Raw genomic sequence first — 20,688 nt, forward strand, 5'->3', positions numbered from 1 at the left:
TTCCAAACTTGGATTTCTGCAGCTAGATTAGTGAAACAGTTTTTTAAACACTCCTAACAGGAGCCACAAGCCATTTGCTGACTTCAGTTCATGACAACGGAACCTGCTAGCTAATGTTATTTAACTAAACCGGTATTTAAGGAAAATGTTTAAAAAAGTTATATTTTTAACCTCAGACGCTCAGCAAATATACTTACAATACAGAGGTCCATTTTTGGATGGGTGTAACTGGCAGCAATGGGAAGGTGAAAGTGGCGGCAGGTTCCTCTTCAGAGGGGCATGAAATCCTAATATAACTCTCTACCATTCTTGTTTTTAATACACCTAATGTAATCATAGGAATGCAAGTAGAATGGAACATGGAAATTATGTATACCCCCCACCTGTTTTTTTTTTCACCTCTTAAAGAGGTGGTTTAAACCTGACTCTGAGGTGTTCTGTAATCTTCTACTAAAAGGTGCTCAGACCTGCCGGGCCTCGGGTCACTCCGTCTGCCTGTAATCTCTGTCTAATCTCAGGATCCAGTGCTGGATTATTTCAGATTAAAGTCAGTTTTCCACATAATAAATTTAGAGCAGCTTTCAAGGCCAAAGAAAGGTAACTCAGGGCTGGCTGCAGTGTCTGCATGACTTCAGATGAGTCGTGCACGACATACAGAAATTAGGCAAAAGTTAATCCAGTGATCTAAAGTAATTAACAGGGTCAGCATCTCGAATGCTTTATTAAAACCTGGATTAGTTTGTTCTAATGGCTCTTGGCAGCTGTGGCCAGAGGTAGAAGGTCTTCAGGATGTTCTCAGGACGTGTTCTGGATCTCAGGAGTGAAACTGACCAAATTAGCAGATTTAAACACCTCAAAATGTGATGAAAGAAGAAGAAAGAATGACATGTGGATGTAAGGTTTTATGGTTTAGTAGAAACTACATACAGTAGAAAGGTCATACTCATCAAACATCAACATCCGTGTCACTAAAGGAGTGAAAATGGCTGCTGGTCATTTGACCCTTTCACTGTAGTTTGGTTATTTCAGCTTTTCCTGGTCATCAGCCTTGACGACTACAGAGAGTTGCACAGGCTCTTCTTTGAATGTACTTTCTATATTAGCAGCTTTTTAAACTTCCAGCAGCAGCTCACTGTTTTATTCTCAGCCAAGAATGTCTGTTATTGTAGCGCTGCTGTCTGGAGAAGAGCGACAATTTGTGGAGAACTAAAGGGGTCAGTTTATGTCAACTGTGACCTACAAAAGTATTTTTCTATTATGAATTGTATCTCAATATCAATTATTTTGACAAAATGTTGACAAAATGGCAGCATATAGGTATGAAATGGGGATATTAGGCAGAGCCACTTAAAATTGTTTAAAAGAAGTAAACCAAGGCGGCTTCCAGTGCTTTAAAAGCTATATTTAATCACAACAAAACAATAGGTCAAATCTTAAAACTGAAATGTTTCTTGGGAATATGCTGTAATTACAAATTTTTTTACCAGAGACCTTGCTGCAGAACCATGAATAATAACACCGCATAGAGATTTTCTTAGCTTAATTTAAGATGTGGTTGGAAACACTGAAATGTATTTATGATGTCTTAAAGAGTGCAAGCATAAAATATGGTAAAACCTTCAGAATAAGGGCACTGATATGAATAAGAAGGATGTTCTTTTATTTTACCACCCCAGTACACTTGTGGCCAGAGCTTTTAGCAGCAGCAGAAATGTTGGGCTTTGCAAACTTTACAAACTTTGCTTTTTATAGTGGAAATTTTCATTGTTACTCATTTTTTTGTGTAGATTGATCAAATGCAGATGATTCATTTCAAAGGGCTCAAATTTGTACTTAAAAAAACCTTTTGGACATTTTTTTCCCTGGCCCATAAAGATCGGTCAACTCCCTAATCATTGCTACAATAGAGGGGGAAACGGGTAATTGCTGTCTTCAAAGTGAAGTGTGCAGCCATAATGGCTTTGCATCAACATGGCCGACACTTCACCTATTACAGATGTTATGAAAAAGAAGGGTCAAAACTGGAAACATTGACTCTTAAATAAATTGGATGTCTTAGCTATTAAAAGCCTTTAAAATGCACAGAGTTCTTATTGTTTTTCACCATAGAAACAAATAATAGTCAACAAATTCTGAAGCCACAAAACCAACGTATTTGTGTCACTGCCAAAACATTTGTCCACAGCCGTACATAATTTGACATGACCAGAGACTCCACAGATGTTCCAAAGGTTTGCAGAAGTGCTCTTAGGCCCATGCGGTTATTTCCATGACACACAGGCTGGTGTCTGTTTTTAATGCAGAGCTGCTTTTAGCCTCATTCTTTGTGCTGAGATTTCTTCATGATGTATGTTGATGTGCTGAATTAAACAGCTTCTGAGTGACTATCATGACATTGTCTCTTGTTTCTATTTACTGTTCTGTCCCACATTGTGGGACCGGGTCCACATAAACGTGGCAGGGCAGAGTTTATCCTCCCAAGGAAGCAATATTTGTTGTTGTGGTTTTCTTTGCTCCTTGTTCCCAGGCAGCGCCCTCTTTTGCTTCCCTTCACAGACGCGCTCATAAACTGCTGCCCTTGGCTCTAAACCTTCTTCCCTTCTTCAGCTCTGTCACCCCTCTCTGTGCCCTCCTGTTTCTCTAATCCCCTTAAACTGCCTCCTTCTTCTTTAGCCCCCTCCACTCTTCTTCCTATCCTCCTCCTCCTCCCAACGTTTCTCCCACACAGCTCTGAACAGAGGGCTCAGTGTGCGGGTGGAGAGGGGGTTGTGGGGCCTGAATGCAGGGGAGGAGGAGGAAAGCAAAATGCTGCAATAAAAGCCTTGTTTTGTGGTGTATTGGTGCTGGAGGTTGTCCTGGGAGGGTTAAACTGCAGCAAAGGTCGCCCTTTTCTCTGCTGTCAACCCCAGACACTCCTGGTTGTTAAACACAGTATTCAGGGTTCCTACGCTGTCCTGAAATATCTGGAAAATAATAGAATTATTTTAGCATTTTTTTAAAGATCAGAATGGAAAAATTAACTTTTAGCTTTTACATTGATTTATACGATGACCTTAATCTTTAGATCTTGATTTTGTTCCTTGATCTACACAGATTCTTGACATCTCATAATCAACTGAATGGTCCCAACACAGGATAAGGGGGCTGAAGTCAACCCACCAATATAACGGTTCGATCTATCTAGGGGGAGGTAGCAAGTCCGTAACCACTATGAAGTGTAATGGGTAGTAAAGTGTTGTGGAACCAGTGAGACGCAGTGATATGACACAAAGCAGCAGCAGCAGCAGAACAAGTCAGCAGAATCTGATGCATACAGTACATTGGCATTGTTAAAACAGCATTCTCTGACTGCAGTCTATAGAACAGGGGTTCCCAGTTCTTGTCCTGGAGAGATACTCTGTTGCAACTTTTAGATGCATCCCTTCTTCAACGTACCTGAATCAGATGAATGGCTCATTACCAGGCCTCTGTGTAACCAAATGACGAACTGATGTGGGATTTCAGGTCTGTTGGACCTGAAAGTTGCAGGATAGTAGCTCTGGAGGACTGGAGTTGGGCACCTCTGCTCTAGAGAATGTAGATCTTTACCTTAACTGTGATATTTCCTATCACAACGTTACTAAGTCCTGCATGCTCCATTAGAGATGTTGAAAGATCTTTGCTTTGCTGTGTTCAATTAAGCCTTTCTAATGTCTGCTCTCGCTCACTTACAGCCTGGATGACGCCCAGACATATCTCAACATGTCTTGGAAAACAGTTTCCTTTTAAATAGCCTTTTTTCTATCTTTGTTCTTCCTCTGACTTCCCCTCCCTGATGCTGAAAATAGCTAACGTTGAGTCTGATCGGAACAGGGTTTGATTTCCAAGTTTCTGACTGGCTGGTCACTGGTTAGGGCACATTTCAGTGAACATTCGAGTTCTCCTTGCATCTATAATGTTAAGACATTTTTTAGCACGATGACAATCTTCTGAAGCCCTACTGAAATGTCTTTAACTATCAGAAATGGCATTTTGTTGGACCCAAATGCAAGCAGAACAAAGGCGGAGAGTGAAAAGTTTTAATGATAAATAAAAAGGACTTACAGTTTATGGCATGAAGAGAAAAGGATGTGTAAAAGAAACCAGCAGAGAACAATGGAAACCAGGGAGCTTAAATACAGAGGAGGAGTGAAGATTGACATAGAAACCAGGTGGGTCTATTTAGGGCAATGCTGAACAGCGGAGCGACAATCTAGAGCAAGGAGCTGAGGAAAGGAGAGTAATAAACACTGAAGCTAAATATCTACAAACCAAAGGGAAAAGCCTGACACTGACATAGGAGTCTGAACTAAAATGCACAGAGAACAGAAACACAACAATTAGGTAAGAGACTAAACACAAAGGAATGAATCTATATGAGAAAACCCTAACCACAATAATGAACTTTTATAATAATGAGCTAAGAATAAGAAACAATCTAGAAATAATCAAAACGTACAAAATGAAACCAAGAAACAAACACCTCTGTGTCATGACAGAACCACCCTTTGGTCAACATGTAGCACAGCAGCTTCCCTTTCTGACCCATTAGGGGGAAGCACCCCACTGGGCTTGTGGAACTTTAGTTTTGAGACAGATTTATTTTCGTGCCCATGCAAACAGAAATTTGAATACAGATTCAGATTTCTACCATGAGCGATTATTAATTGGGTATAGTTGGAGCAGAGGTGACCTCACACTGGATGAGAGGGAGTCGCTGACAGAGTTTAACTTTAATTGTTAAACAAAGATTAAAATAATTTAAGTGTGTTAAACTGTAACTCATATTAGCCAGTAGTTAGCAGCTATCAGCAGCAGTCTCTGTGTGTACGCCCTAAAGATTTTCCAAAGGCAGCCAACATTTTAAATCCAACATGTTGCAAACAGCCAAAGGTTAAAAGTTCATGAGCAAATTGAACAACTGTTCTTTTTTTAGATTTTTTTTTTTTTCAGCACTGTTGCCTTTTATTTTTATTTTTCAAAAGTAAGCAGACAGGAAGCAGGGTGGAAAGAGGGGGAGACATGCAGCACAGCTCTACTGGGTTTGGGACATGAACCCTGAACAGCTGCATCGAGGACTGAATCCTCCGTATATGGGTTGCACGCCAAGCACCTGTTATCTCCTGTGAACTGAGATCATGTCAGGGTTAGGATTCTCCTCGGTCAATGTTGGTTTTTCTTTCTGGGAACTGTTTTTCTTAGTAGATACAGAAGGAACTATGATGCTGACAGAGTTTTCCAGGCAGTGCTCTAAGGAAAACCAGTTAAAGAGTCCATCAGCAGAGAGACAGACTGCCCAGCTCTCTCCACACCTCTGATAAACACAGTATGGGAAGCACAAACTCCTCTAAGCTGTTTAAAGTAAGGGGGGTTGGATTTAGCATCTTTGTGCCGTTTTGGACCATTAGTGGTATTTACTGGCACGGCTGCTGACAGGGTCACAGCCTGGTCAGTTGTCCTGGGCCAAAGGTGGAGGTCCGCCAGAACTGGGCCTTCCAACCAAATTATGGTCAAGAATGTTTTTTTCAAAATAGGCCTGTTTGTGAAGAAAATACGAGCTTAATATTTAGGTTACATTAAACTTTTTCTTTTTATTTGTGATTGTCCCAAATAAAAAGTGGGTTGGCATGTGACACAACATCTAACTCTGAGTTTATTAATCTGCTTCAGTAAAGTATAAAGTGATCTGTGCTACAGGCAGAGAGAGGGAAAGATGCAGCTTCAATCTGTCCCTTCATTCTGGCTCAGCAGTCGCTCCATCGCTTTGATATAAAGAAACAGAACCATGTCTGTCACCTGAGAAACACGCGTCAAGCCACAGGTACAGCCTAGCAGTTGGACCTCTCTCATTTCTGTGTTCTAATGATGCCAACAAACTCAGCAGCTTTTGTCAGAGACCTGTTGTGTATCTTTGCTAGTGGAAGTTATAATTAGAACGGTGATGGGGAACGTTTGGCTGGTAAACTTTAATGTCCGCAATGTTTGGTACCTTGCTCCAGAATGAAGTTACTACTAGGTGGTTCCTCACAACTGCACCTCTGGGCTGGAGGTAAGCGGCTGTGAATGAAATGGAGATACTGCTCTAGGACCTCAACTACTAAAGGAAGGTTCGGCCCATGACGTTTAGAACTCAAATCTAAACATGTCACACAAGCAGAAGCCTAAAATATGAATGATGTGGAGTAACCAGCAAGTATGGAAAGTCAAAAGTGCCACAAATAAGAAAATTTAAAAATCCCAAACATGTTAAAGTTTTAAAAGACCTGAAGAAGCATGTGTCAAAAACTTAATCTATCTTTATCTGAAATAAATTTAAAAATATATAATTATTTCATATACTGTATATACTTTGTCTCACGGTCATGTACTGCAGAACGTCATGGATTTATTTGATCTCTCCGCCTTACAAATCAAATCACTTAGCGAGCCAAAAATACTAAAGAAATGGTGATTGGTCAGCATCTTAGTTGATGTGCTGGTTAACCAATCAGATATCAGCATTTTTGTTTAGTGATACATGGCAGCAATTTAAATTATTTCATGGTTAAATATGTAGCAAAGGAAGCAAAACATCATTTAAAACAATTGAAGTTTTATGTATCATTTTACCATCTTTCTAATTTGGATATTGATTAGATTTCCCAATATAATTATTTTATTGGGTAATAAATTGAGACCTTTGAAATATATTGAAAATAATATTTAATTATTTTTTCTGATTCTATTCAAATTATCACATATAACAGTGTACTTAATGGCTTATTAATGCTGGGGATTTGCATCACTGTTAGCGTTCTAGGGCAGGAATATCATTGAGAACCTTCTCAAGGAGGAAAATCTATGGAGCAGATGGGAGAGGGAAGAAGGGAAGAGTAAGGGAGAAGATTAACCATGTCTTGAAATGTTCTACTAGCTGCAGGATGCCTAGGATAGGGTCCCATCTAAAATGATCCTTTTCTGGTCCCGGGCAACACTGTCAGCTGGCCTGTTTATTGGCATGAAAATGATTCAGTAAGTCCAACCAGCAGCGCTGATGTAAAGAAGCAGGATGAATAGTGATTCGGGTTTTGTGCATGAGAAAAGCAGCTCTCTTAGACCTACATAAACTCTCTGTCCTTACAGGTAGCCGTCCTACAGTCCAGTATGTGTCCTCCTTGTCTGAGCTGCCTCAGGCCCTGCAGTCCTACTACACACAAGGCTACGTCCTGGCTGCCTTGCACCCCATCATCCTGTCCCTGGGCCGGAGCCGCTCGCTGCCCTTCAGCCTGCTCTACCGCGCTATCCTGGCCCGTCCCAGACCTAGGTACACCAGACCCATCCCTGGCCCCGGGCTCTTTAATGAACCTGCTCCAGTCACGGTCATGCCGTTGAGCAAGTAAATGAAAAATGGATGAGGTCAGTTGCATATTTTATAGGAAGTCTCAGATGGAGGTCAGACTGGAGGAGGAGGGAAAGAAATGATTTGGTTTGATTTCTATTGGCTAAAAATCCACTCAACAACAGGGGCAGCAGGGTAGCCAATAAGGAGGAAGAATGTCTGAACTCTGAGAGGGGATTGGTTGTAATGCTGTAACTATCATGAATTTCTTGTAAGAAATCAATGGATCATGAAAGCATTAGAAACATGTCTGCTGGCCCAAAGGTTGTAAAAAAGTTGGTAAAACAACAACAGACTGACTCAAAGAAGCCCCAAGGTGTCTGCTCTGAGAGCTGCATTAAAAGACCAGTTGAATGGAAGATAAGGGGTTTAATGGGATTCAGTTGGGTCAACTGCACTGAGCAGTTTGGACATTAACCTGAGTGACAGAGAATGAAAACTGGTAGAATAATCACTGCAATCTGCTGTTAGTAGTCCACATTAAGTCATATTTCACCCCAATGAATTTTATGTCATCGGCCAACACAAAGTAGCGCATCCTTGTGAAGTGAAATGAAATCGATACTTAAGGAACATTTTTTAAACCCAGATACAACCCTTTACAGAACCACCTTTTGCTGCAGTTACAGCTGCATGTCTTTCTGTGTATTCCTACCAGCTTTGCACATGTAGAAGCTGAATTCTCGTCCCATTCTTCTTCCCAAACAGCTCAGGCATCTGCAAACAACAATTCTTAAGTGCCGCCACAGATTCTCGATTCAGGACTTTGACTGGGCCACTCTAACACATGAATATGCCTTAATCTAAACCCATGGTTCTCAAACTGTGGTACAGGTGCCACTGGTTGTACGTGAGCTGCCAATAAGCTCAAGCAAAATGATGTTCAAGCAAATAATTTTTATTTAATTTAAAACTACCCCAAAGATAGCTGCAGTGCAAAATACTTCAGGAACCTTAAGTTGGAACTAAAGTGGATGCAAGTGAACCAGGATCAAGTCCTGATCGCTACTTAAGCTGCATTCCACTGTCCTCTAGAAGCATATGACTGCATATGTGCCTGCTGCCACTTCCTGTTCTGTTCACCTGCTCAGAACTGCTGAGATGACAGCTGGAAGACCTCCCCTGCTGTTCCTGTGAAGGATTTCTTTACAGCTGTCTGCAGCTGCAGCTGAACTCGGTCCAGTTGGTTTGATGTTATATCTGATTCTGCAGGGCGAGTCTCGCTGAAGTTGAACTCCTGCCTGCTGTTTGTTTCCTTGCAGCAACCAGATGGCATCCACGTGTCACAGCGCGCCAGTGCTGAGGGTGGAGGAGTGGCCTTTACCTGGGGACTCGCTGACCAGCGACACAGTGCGAGCGCTGATTGACAGGGTCAGACAACTTCAGATTAACCAGTCTGCTTCCTACAGAGTCCCATAAAAACTCTGACTCCCATAAACTCCTTGCACCAAACCTTTAATAATCAACCTCATTAAAGCCCTGTGATTGTATCTAACTTCCTGCCTCCTGCAGGTGAACAGCAGTGCGCGTGGCGGCGTTCAATTCGTTGGCTCCGTACTGCAGCAGGTGAGCGGCATCACCAACGGACGTGTGCACAGTCCAAAAAGGAGCTGCCGGTCCCCGCCACATACACCCCCCCAAACACCGCCTGGAGACAGAAAGCTGGAGGACAACACCTACAATCCTGGTAAGACCCTCTCTGAGTGTTCTGATTGGCTGGATTTTCTCTCAGAGCAGGTGACCAGGAAGAATCTACATGGATTGTTTCTGATCTGTGCAGCTGGAGGTCTGCATGATATTGGAGCAAAAAGAAAAGATTCAGGAGTAATGTTAACAAATTTTGGTGAATACAGCAAGAAACATGCATTTAAAACAATTAGTTATGTCAATGATTCTTAGATTTTTAATAAGCCCTATGCTGCTGCATGTTATCTGGTTACTGTTTTGCATATAAGGCAACCTAAAGCACTTATTTCTTCTCATAAATCCATATTTTCGGTCTGCTCCTCCAGAGTTGAGGCTGCTGGTCTTCTTCCATTCCTGGCCCCCAGGCTGTGCTTCCCTGGACTCCCTGGGCTGTCAGTACCACCAGGGGGCACTCTCCATGCGGGTTTCCAGAAAGGGCCAAGTGGTCAGTGCTCTGGAGGCTGACTGGCTGGAGCTGACTGCTGCTTACTACCGCAAAGGCTGGTCACTGGTTGACTCCTTTGTGTACTGGGACACACCTAAAGGTTGGTCTGGTGGTTCTTCTGTAATAACCCCTTAAACAAAACACTGTCATGTAGAATCTGAAGCCTGTTTCTGAGGAAACTTGTAGATAAACCCAAATAAAAAAACACACCCTATTTCACAGTTTTTTGGGCGTTTATATTCTTTTAATTGGGTTTAAAACTAGGCTGCAGGGTCTGTATTTAAACTATGAAAATCTCTTCCTGATTTTTCAGTATTATAGATTTTAACTGCTATATGTTTGTCCTGATGCCATAAAAGGGAAATGGCCCTTTACCACACTACTGAATCAGAGGCAGCTTCAGCACTGTGTTGAGTCATGATTTGTGACAAAAGGATAAAAACCCAACTGGGCGAATGTTTTGTATTCAGTTGTCTACAATCTAAAAACCTACTGAAAAAAATCTAGAAAACTAACTATGGGAAATACGGAGCTTTGAAATAGAAATCTTGTAGGGACCCTGGGTCCAGACGTGTGCCTCTGAGCCACTGAGGGAGGTAGTGATAGAGCCATCATTGGTCGGTTCCATGATTGGGGCATGACCACCTCTAGTGGTACCACCGCTGGAGCCTTGAATGGTGATTGGTGTTTTCAGGTTTATCGCAGATTGTCTTCTGAAATGTTTTGGAGAGGACTGAAGTCAGAGCCACCAAGGAAGGTAGTTACAGAGCCAAGTTCATGAGTAGATCTGAAGTGAAGGTGGCAGAGCTGATGTCACATTCCAGTTCAACAATGGCTGCTTCCACTAATAACTTACTGTCTTCAACTGGGACATTTTAAGGATCTATAAAGTCAGGATTCTCACCCAAAACATGATGGGAGCCTTTTTGGCAGAGCTAAAGGTGCCTCTATGATGTGACTGTTGTCCAAAACACTATACCCCACTATAAAACCAGTTCATATCAGCCAAAGCAGTGCTAATAACAAGAGACAACCCAGATACTGGTGTTCCTGCTGTACTACAACCGGGCTCTAGTCCAGTTTTATATTTCTCTTAGAAGGATTTCTCATTCAATGAAAGCACAAAATGGAAGCAATAGCTGCTTTCATGCATGAACTGGAATCCTGAAATATTCTGGAGATGTTCCACAGGGGTGGTTCTCTGGAATGCAAATGTCTTAATCATCTGGATGTTTTTGTGTTCCTTTTCAAGCCAGCTCCTTGACTCAGTGGAAGCACTGATCGCTTTGGGAATATCTGCTGTGGCATTACTGTTCTGGTAAGATTGGCCGCATTATTAACCCAGCAGTTCTCCAGTTGTGCTGCCTGAATGAGACCAGACAGTGGGAAGGAACAGGGCAAAGTATTCCCAGTTTCTGCAGCTGCCTTCACTCTGGTCCCCATAGAGAAACAGGAAGTGAGGTTGTTGAGGCCGAGAGGATGCTCCAAATTTAGAGAGAGGAGACTAAACAGGAAATGGCAAATTTTTGTGTGTAAGAATCTGTAAGGAATGGGAGAAGGAGAATGAACGGGTTGATGGAACTTCCTGAGCCTCACGTAGCTCACACACATGTAGATACATTTGTATTTTAAAACATGTGGAACATTTGAACTTTGTTAGATGTTTGCAGGAGATAAATGTAACAAAACAGCTTAAACCCTTTTCCGATCACCTCATTTATAGACAGGCAGCAGCAGCAGCCCCCTCTCTCTCTGTAAAGAACACACTGGAGCACTTCACTCATTTCTAATAACTGGGTCATTTTAACTCCAATGACACTCATGAAACATGTCTAAGACCTGCAGCTGCACTCATTTGCAGTGACTGTAGTCTGAAGGCATTTTGTTTACTGCTGCCAGAGCTCCGCCTGGTGGAGAATCACTCAAATAAATCATTTAAATCGCAAAGTTAAGATGTTTTTGTGTTGCAGGGGAGCCTGTTCCCAGATCTCTGGAGGGACTGTTTGTGTACGAGGAGAGGAGCACCTCACCTCCTCCCAACGACACCATCGTAGTGGAGCAGTGGACTGTCATTGAGGTTGGTGGAGGTGGCCCCTCCTAGCTATTTCCCAGCACCATTATTAGCCCCTGCTTGTGTTTTAGGGTGACTGGTGCATTAGCACAAGAACCAACTTAACCAATGTTTTTCTTATTATTATAATTATTATTGTTTTAAGAAAAATGTGCAAAGCTTTTTTTATTCACCACCTTTAATCTGATACCCCTAAATAAAATCCAGTGCAGCAAATTGCCTTGAGAAGTCGCCTAATTATTAGAGTCTCCCTGTGTGTAATTTAACCTTAGTAGGAATGCAGCTGCTCTTTCAAGACCTCAGAGGTTTGTTAAAGAACATTAGTGAACAAACAGCATCATGGAGATCAAGGAACACAGCAGACAGGTCAGGGAGAAAGATGTGGAGATGTTTAAAGCAGGTTTAGAGTATAACACAATATTCCAAGCTTTGAACATCTCCCAGATCTCCGTCTACTCCATAACCTTGGAGGAGCTGCAGCGATCCGTACTCCAGGTGGGAGAATCTGTTAACAGGACAACTGTTGGCTTCCCACACAGGTCTGGCCTTTATGGAAGACAGGCAAAGGAAAGTTATTGTTGAAAGAAAAACACAAGAAGTCATGTTTGCAGTTTTATACAAGCCATGCAAACATGAGGAGGAAGGTGCTATGCTTACATGACCAAACATCACCAAAATTGAACTTTAGCCCATATGCAAAGAATTATCTAGGGCAGAAACACAAAACCCTGGGGTTCACCTACCAGCAGGACAATAAATAAACTCAGCCAGAGCTACAGTAGAATGATTTAGATCACAGCATGTTTATGTGTTAGAAAGGGCCAGTCAAAGTCTGTGTAAAGCTGGTAGACCCCAAAGACTTCCAGCTGTAAATGCAGCAGAATGTGGTTCTACAAAGAACAGACTCAGAGGGACTAATTACTAATGCACGCCACACTTTTCCAAATTTTATTTGTTAAAAAGTTTCCTTTTCCTTCCACTTTACAACTATGCACTACTTTGTTTTGGTCTATCACATGAAACCCCAGTAACATACACAGCAGTCTGCTGGTGAAACACGACAAAATGTGATTTCAGGATGACATCTGAACACTTTTGCGAGACACTTTATGCAGTATTCAGCAACAGATCACACCTGTAAGTGTTGGATATGTTTTTTGTGCAGGGCTCCAATGTGAAAACTGACTATGGGCCCCTGCTTCACACTCTGGCTGAGTTTGGTTGGCTGCTTACATGTGTACTGCCCACACCCATCATTCGACATGACAGGTAGATCCAAGATCATTTATGAAGTTGTCTGAGAAACTCTTTTTGTTAACACTTTGCTCTCATTATCCTGATCCTGCTGCTGTGGTGTGAGCAGTGATGGGAATCTGGCCACAAAGCAGGTGGTGTTCCTCCAGAGACCGGTCAGAGGTTCCACATCCGGGCATCCGAGGAACCAGGTGAGATGAGACCAAGGTCCCTCATGTTTTCAGTCATCATACGATCTGGCATCTATGTGTCCTAAGTCACTGGTGTTTTATTGCTGCTTCCAGTTAATGGACCAGCTAAGACTGGAATGTTGAATCATATGTTGGCTTAGAGTTCTTTCCTCCGTTCAAACACTAACCCCCTGCACCTAAAAGCTGTTATGTTTAAAGTTTGATCAGAATGCAAGAACAAACAGCAGCTAAATCATTACTAACCAGTTTATTATAGTCAGTACTCAGGAAAAGAGAAGTCTAACTTTAGTGAATGTGGTGGACCCTGGTGGACAAAACCGCACTGGAAGTCACTCAGTTTTAAGGTGTTACCGTGAAGAAGAACAAATAAGGCAATTCTCCTGCTGATGAGCCATCAAACTGATGGTCAACATTTGTTTTATGGAAAACAGGACATCAACTGAAACTCCAGTCAACTTCATCTCCTGCTGCTCATCCACTGGTGTTCAGACTGAATCACTGTCCATCCAGAGACAGAGTGAAAAGCAACAAAAACTAGCAGACTGAGTAGAAGTTAAGCAAATCAACTTCAGGTACTCAAAGTGACTACAGAACACAAAATAAAGACAGTATCATGAAATACTGACCACAAACACGCTCTACTAGAGAAAAATTTAAACCAAAGGTTTATTCCAAAGGGCAAATAAACTTCTAGAAATACAAGCTAAACACTGCAAGCTGAGGTATTAAAGGTCAACAAGTAACCAGTTAATGTGTGCACATTTTAAACTTTTCTAGCTAACATGCAAAGCTTCAGTAATACAGCCTAAATATATCACCTATTCAAGTATTATGGGTAAATAGTGTACTAGTTGACTAGTAATGTAAATGTTGGCCTTGTTAACTAGTAGAGCTTAGAATGTGCACTAAGAATGCCCGAACGAGAGATGCGAGGCCATCCCCCAGTGGGCCCACCACCTGCAGGGGGAACCGTGAGGGACCGGTGCAAAGAGGATTGGGTGGCGGATGAAGGTGGAGACCTCAGCAGCCCGATCCCCGGATGCTTAGGCTGGCTCTAGGGACGTGGAATGTCACCTCACTTGGGGGGAAGGAGCCTGAGCTTGTGCGGGAGGTCGAGAGATATTGACTAGAAATAGTCGGGCTCTGGAACCCATCTCCTTGAGAGGGGTTGGACTCTCTTCTACTCTGGAGTGGCCCATGGGAAGAGGCGGCGGGCTGGGGTGGGTTTGCTTGTTGCCCCCCAGCTCAGCCGTCTCGTGTTGGGGTTTACCCCAGTGGATGAGAGGGTCGTATCCCTGCGCCTTCGGGTTGGGGAGAGGTCTCTGACTATCATTTCAGCCTACGGGCCGAGTGGTAGTGCAGAGTACCCGGCCTTCTTGGCGTCCCTGTCGGGGGTGCTGGATAGTGCCCCTCCCGGGGACTCCATTATTCTGCTGGGGGACTTCAACGCCCACGTGGGGAACGACAGTGACACCTGGAGAGGCGTGATCGGGAGGAATGGCCTCCCCGATCTGAATCCGAGTGGTGTTTTGTTATTGGACTTCTGTGCTAGTCACAGATTGTCCATAATGAACACCATGTTCAAACATAAGGGTGTCCATCAGTGCACTTGGCACCAGGACACCCTAGGCAGGAGGTCGATGATCGACTTTGTTGTCGTATCATCAGACCTTCGGCCGCATGTTTTGGACACTCGGGTGAAGAGAGGGGCTGAGCTGTCCACTGATCACCACTTGGTGGTGAGTTGGATCCGCTGGAGGAGGAGAAAGCCGGACAGACTTGGCAGGCCCAAGCGCATAGTGACAGTCTGCTGGGAACGCCTGGCGGAGCCCTCGGCCAGGGATGTATTCAACTCCCACCTCCGGGAGAGCTTCGACCAGATCCCGGGGGATGTTGGAGACATAGAGTCCGAGTGGACCATGTTCTTCGCATCTATTGTCGATGCTGCTGCCCGTAGATGCGGCCGTAAGGTCTGCGGTGCCTGTTGCGGCATCAATCCCAGAACCCGGTGGTGGACACCGGCAGTAAGGGATGCTGTCAAGCTGAAGAAGGAGTCCTATCAGCTGTGGTTGGCTTGTGGGACTCCTGAGGCGGCTGACGGGTACCGTGAGGCCAAGCGTGCTGCGGCCCGGGCGGTGGCAGAGGCAAAAACTCGGGCCTGGGAGGAGTTTGGTGAGGCCATGGAGAAGGACTACCGGTTGGCCTCGAAGCGATTCTGGCAAACCGTCCGGCGCCTCAGGAGGGGGAAGCACTGCTTCGCCAACACTGTTTATAGTGGGGGCGGGAGGCTGCTGACCTCGACTGAGGACATTATCGGGCGGTGGAAGGAGTACTTCGAGGATCTCCTCAATCCTGCCATCACGCATTCCGTGGTGGAAACAGAGGCTGGGGACTCGGGGTTGGACTCTTTCATCACCCAGGCTGAAGTCACCGAGATGGTTAAAAAGCTCCGCGGTGGCAAGGCTTCGGGGGTGGATGAGATCTGCCCTGAGTACCTCAAGTCTCTGGATGTTTTAGGGCTGTCATGGTTGACACGCCTCTTCAACATTGCGTGGCGGTCGGGGACAGTGCCCCTGGACTGGCACACTGGGGTGGTGGTCCCCCTTCATGAGAAGGGGGACCGGAGGGTGTGTTCCAATGACAGGGGGATCACACTCCGCAGCCTCCCTGGTAAGGCCTACGCCAGGGTATTGGAGAGGAGAGTCCGACCGATAGTCGAACCTCGGCTTCAGGAGGAGCAGTGTGGTTTTCGTCCCGGCCGTGGAACACTGGACCAGCTCTATACCCTCTACAGGGTGCTCGAGGGTTCATGGGAGTTTGCCCAACCGGTTCACATGTGTTTTGTGGACCTGGAGAAGGCATTCGACTGTGTCCCTCGTGATGCCCTGTGGGGGGTGCTCCAGGAGTATGGAATCGGGGGCCCTTTATTAGGGGCCATCCGGTCCCTGTACGAGCGGAGCAGGAGTTTGGTCCGCATTGCAGGCACTAAGTCGGACCTGTTCCCGGTGCATGTTGGACTCCGGCAGGGCTGCCCTTTGTCACCGGTCCTGTTCATAACTTTTATGGACAGGATTTCTAGGTGCAGCCAAGGGCCGGAGGGGGTCTGGTTTGGGGACCAGTGGATTTCGTCTCTTCTTTTTGCGGTGACGTGGTTCTGCTGGCCCCCTCTAGCCAAGACCTACAGCATGCGCTGTGGCGGTTCGCAGCTGAGTGTGAAGCGGCTGGGATGAAGATCAGCTCCTCCAAGTCCGAGGCCATGGTACTCGACCGGAAAAGGGTGGCTTGTCCTCTTCAGGTTGGAGGGGAGTTCCTGCCTCGAGTGGAGGAGTTTAAGTATCTCGGGGTCTTGTTCACGAGTGAGGGAAGAATGGAGCGGGAGATCGACAGACGGATCGGTGCGGCTGCCACAGTAATGGGGGCGCTGTGCCGGTCCATTGAGGTGAAGAGAGAGCTGAGCCGAAAAGCAAAGCTCTCAATTTACCGGTCGGTCTACGCTCCTACCCTCACCTATGGCCATGAACTTTGGGTCATGACCGAAAGAACAAGATCCCGGATACAAGCGGCTGAAATGAGCTTCCTCCGTAGGGTGGCCGGGCAATCCCTTAGAGATAGGGTGAGGAGCTCGGCTATCCGGGAGGAGCTTGGAGTAGAGCCGCTGCTCCTCCACATGAAGAGGAGCCAGTTGAGGTGGCTCGGGCATCTATACCGGATGCCTCCTGGACGCCTTCCTCGGGAGGTGTTCCAGGCATGTCCCACCGGGAGGAGGCCCAGGGGACGGCCCACGAAACGCTGGAGGGACTATGTCTCTCGGCTGGCCTGGGAACGCCTTGGGCTCCCCCTGGAGGAACTGGAGGAGGTGTCTGGAGAGAGGGACGTCTGGGCGTCTCTGCTGAGTCTGCTGCCCCCGCGACCCGGTCCCGGATAAGCGGAAGACGACGAGTACGAGTACGAGAATGTGCATTAGCATGCATTGTGGGAGGATTTTGTGTTGACTACTTAACATTTTAAGGTTTTTAAGGCCAACTAGTTTGGCATAGTCTAATTTGATGTACAGGTCCTTCTCAAAATATTAGCATATTGTGATAAAGTTCATTATTTTCCATAATGTCATGATGAAAATTTAACATTCATATATTTTAGATTCATTGCACACTAACTGAAATATTTCTGGTCTTTTATTGTCTTAATACGAATGATTTTGGCATACAGCTCATGAAAACCCAAAATTCCTATCTCACACAATTAGCATATTTCATCTGACCAATAAAAGAAAAGTGTTTTTAAGACCCCAAGGTCTGGAATCGGCCCTTCTCCACAATCTTCCTCAGGGTCCGATCACCTCTTCTCGTTGTGCAGCGTTTTCTGCCACACTTTTTCCTTCCCACAGACTTCCCACTGAGGTGCCTTGATACAGCACTCTGGGAACAGCCTATTCATTCAGAAATGTCTTTCTGTGTCTTACCTTCTTGCTTGAGGGTGTCAATAGTGGCCTTCTGGACAGCAGTCAGGTCGGCAGTCTTACCCATGATTGGGGTTTTGAGTGATGAACCAGGCTGGGAGTTTTAAAGGCCTCAGGAATCTTTTGCAGGTGTTTAGAGTTAACTCGTTGATTCAGATGATTAGGTTCATAGCTCGTTTAGAGACCCTTTTAATGATATGCTAATTTAGTGAGATAGGAATTTTGGGTTTTCATGAGCTGTATGCCAAAATCATCCGTATTAAGACAATAAAATACCTGAAATATTTCAGTTAGTGTGCAATGAATCTAAAATATATGAATGTTAAATTTTCATCATGACATTATGGAAAATAATGAACTTTATCACAATATGCTAATATTTTGAGAAGGACTTGTATATGTGGTGCAGTCTTTGACTAGAAAACCTTTCTTTAGCCATTAATAGGGGGTCTTGCTGGTGTGTGTTGGATCATTGTCCTGAAAAGGCCATTTCTATGTACTCAGGTTATGTTAATATTAGAATTTGAACACTGAAGTGAAGTTTGGTTGCCATAGAAACCTACCAAAGTGACATGTTCTACTGTATTTAACACACAGTGTAAATAGATGTCAACACAAGAAACTCATCATTTTATAGTATGATATCTTTATTTTTATCCAACAAAGATGAAAGTATGAAAGGAAGGTTTTTTGTCGGGTTGTTTCATGATCGTTTTCCTCTCGCCTCTACAGACAGTTTCAGCACGGGACGTGTCGAGTCGCTCCATGAGTCGCATCGTCAGTGGCTCCGCCCCCACAGAGGACCTCTCTCCCACGGCGGGGGGCATCGGGGGATTCCCAGTTTTCGGAGGCGGCTACTCCAGCTCCCTGTCCCACCTGGAGGAAGGGGTCTTTGAGCAGGAGGAGGGGAAGGCAGAGGTCACCTGCATGTGAGCAGGAAGGAAGCAGACTGCTGAAACCAAAGGAAAACAATTCAGCGCTCTTTGGACTGATTTTAATAAAGCCATAGTAATAAGAAAAAAGGAGGAGGTGCATCACTTTCTATTTTTTATGTTTAATCTGACACTAAAAGAAGGGAAACCTGCTCCACTGTCCTGTCTCCTGTCAGGTCAGATCTGTACTTCTTCAACATCAGTAGAAATGTCATCTCCATCTTTACCATTCAGAATGTTTAACAGAGATCCTACAATCTGATGATGGTTTGTGTCTGAAATACAGATGACTGCACTTCTGTGTCTCCTACAGAACCTTTACGAACACAGAGGATTTTCCATGGTACTGCTGATATGCTGCAGTGGAAAACATTCCTTGTTTTTTTTCTTTTTAAATCAAAGGTATACTGTAATAACAAGTGTTATATTTTAAGGGCAGATTTTCCAGATGTCTGTTCTCTGATGTATCTGCTATTGTGATTCACTTGAGAATTATAGTGAGAAATGTAGCTGCAGGAAGTTAAATCGTTCTTGTTGCAGAAATCCTGAAATATTAGTGTTCGACTTCTGCTTCAAATAAGAACAAGGGGTCGATGTTTGTTGCCTCCCCGTTTCTCTCCCTGTGCATCCTTACAGTGGTGTGAACAAGTATTCATTCCACTCGAACGTTTCACATTTTCTTTACAAAGACAAAGTTCAATGCATTTTATTGGGATCTGGTAGACCAACACAGTAATCTACATTTGTCATGTGGAAGAACAGTGATACATGGTGTTGAGAATCAAAATCATTTAGTATTATGATATCTGGTGGAATTATTTTATCCCAACAAGGGTTTCCAAACTTTTTTTACAAATTAAAATCTAAATCTGTGGTCACAGCTGCAAGACTTTAGGTGGATGTCTCCATCAGCTTTCAACATCCACAGACTAAAATGTTTCACCATTCTTCTTTGCAGATACATTTTCTGTCAGATTGGGAGAGTTTCTGTAAACATCAGTTTTCCAGTCTAGCCACAGCTTCTTAATTATATTTACCTCAGGACTTTGATTAGGCCATTCTTACACATGAATATGCTTTGACCTAAACTATTTCATTGGATGTATATTGCAGGTTATGTTTCTGGGGGGTGTTCTCTTAATCCCCGACCAGCTTCCCTATACCTGCCAAAGAACAGCATCCCCATAGCATCATGCAGCCACCACCATATTTTAAAGTGGAGATGTGTGCTTAGGGTAATTTGAACTGTTTTTTTCCCCGTCATGCATTCCTTTAAAATCAAGGTAAAATGATTTTTTGTCTTAGCAGCTCCTCCAGAGTAACCATGGGCCTCTTTGATGCTTCTCCGATACACTCTTCCTGATTAAGGGTCAACCTGTCCGGATTTTTTATAATCTTTCCCGACTCGTCTGCTGTTATTTGGTCTTCATGATTCTGATTGTTCACTAATGTTCTCCAACAAACGTCAGAATACATACAAGTGCATGCAAGATGTTTTTGATTATTTGTGAAAAACTTTAAAAAGCATGAATCATTTTCTTTCCATTTCACAATGATGCACTATTTTGTGTTGCTCTCTCACATGAACACCCAATAAAATACAATTGCAAGGTTTATAGTCATAACATGACAAAATGTGAAAAGGTCCATGGGGTGTACATACTTTTGCGAGGTGTTGCATAAACGTCCATCCAAACCAGAAACATGCAAAGCAACCAGCCCTGAAGCTTCCTCAATTCTACATGATCTTTCCAGAAATTTCCAGATAGATGTTTCCAGCTCACAGGATGGAGATGACATGATGAATTTTAACACATGTATAACCTCAAATATTATGGAGTTTGCATTATCCAGACTTAAGTTCAACAATTTTTAAATGTCAGTATTGTGTCTCAGCTTTTCCTTTTTAAAAAGATGTATAATTCATTTGTTGTACTGTTGCTTTTAAAAACTACTGTTTGTGAATATTAAGTACCTTGAAATTGTCAGTTTGTGAAAATATACATTTGCACTCCTTTCATAATCACAGATGAATAATAATTCCAGCTGTCATTAAAATGTTCATATATGCACATCATGCCTAATTCTCTCACTTGATTTGTAGTGACGACCTTGGTCAGCAGGTGGCAGCATTGAGAAGTGCTATTAACTGGGAGGGATACGAACAAAAGAACATTTCTACATTTTCTTCTGTTTTACGTGTTTCCATTTTTTTACTAAAGAACAAAGACTTTTCAAACATTTTAACGGCTTT

The 20,688-nt window shown here is 43.8% G+C and overlaps 1 protein-coding gene across 2 annotated transcripts in view; it reads left to right on the forward strand.

The window, feature by feature from the left end:
• The window catches only part of rftn2 (raftlin family member 2), a 33,520-nt gene extending 13,012 nt beyond the window's left edge, over window positions 1-20,508 (forward strand). The window contains exons 2-10 of one of the 2 annotated variants that reach the window (XR_007039017.1): window positions 7,141-7,321; window positions 8,659-8,767; window positions 8,909-9,083; window positions 9,409-9,627; window positions 11,498-11,604; window positions 12,764-12,867; window positions 12,962-13,043; window positions 13,475-13,615; window positions 18,235-18,359. Coding sequence is in view for 1 of the 2 variants with exons in the window: in XM_047370723.1 (XP_047226679.1) it covers window positions 7,141-7,321; window positions 8,659-8,767; window positions 8,909-9,083; window positions 9,409-9,627; window positions 11,498-11,604; window positions 12,764-12,867; window positions 12,962-13,043; window positions 18,235-18,435 (1,178 nt within the window). In the remaining variant the exon portion in view is untranslated. Of the gene's footprint in view, window positions 1-7,140; window positions 7,322-8,658; window positions 8,768-8,908; window positions 9,084-9,408; window positions 9,628-11,497; window positions 11,605-12,763; window positions 12,868-12,961; window positions 13,044-13,474; window positions 13,616-18,234 lie in introns of both variants that reach the window. The other variant, XM_047370723.1, reaches the window with a different exon arrangement.
• Window positions 20,509-20,688: the final 180 nt, after the last annotated feature.

Source organism: Girardinichthys multiradiatus, chromosome 7 (genome assembly GCF_021462225.1).
Source record: "Girardinichthys multiradiatus isolate DD_20200921_A chromosome 7, DD_fGirMul_XY1, whole genome shotgun sequence".
Lineage (NCBI taxonomy): Eukaryota > Metazoa > Chordata > Actinopteri > Cyprinodontiformes > Goodeidae > Girardinichthys > Girardinichthys multiradiatus.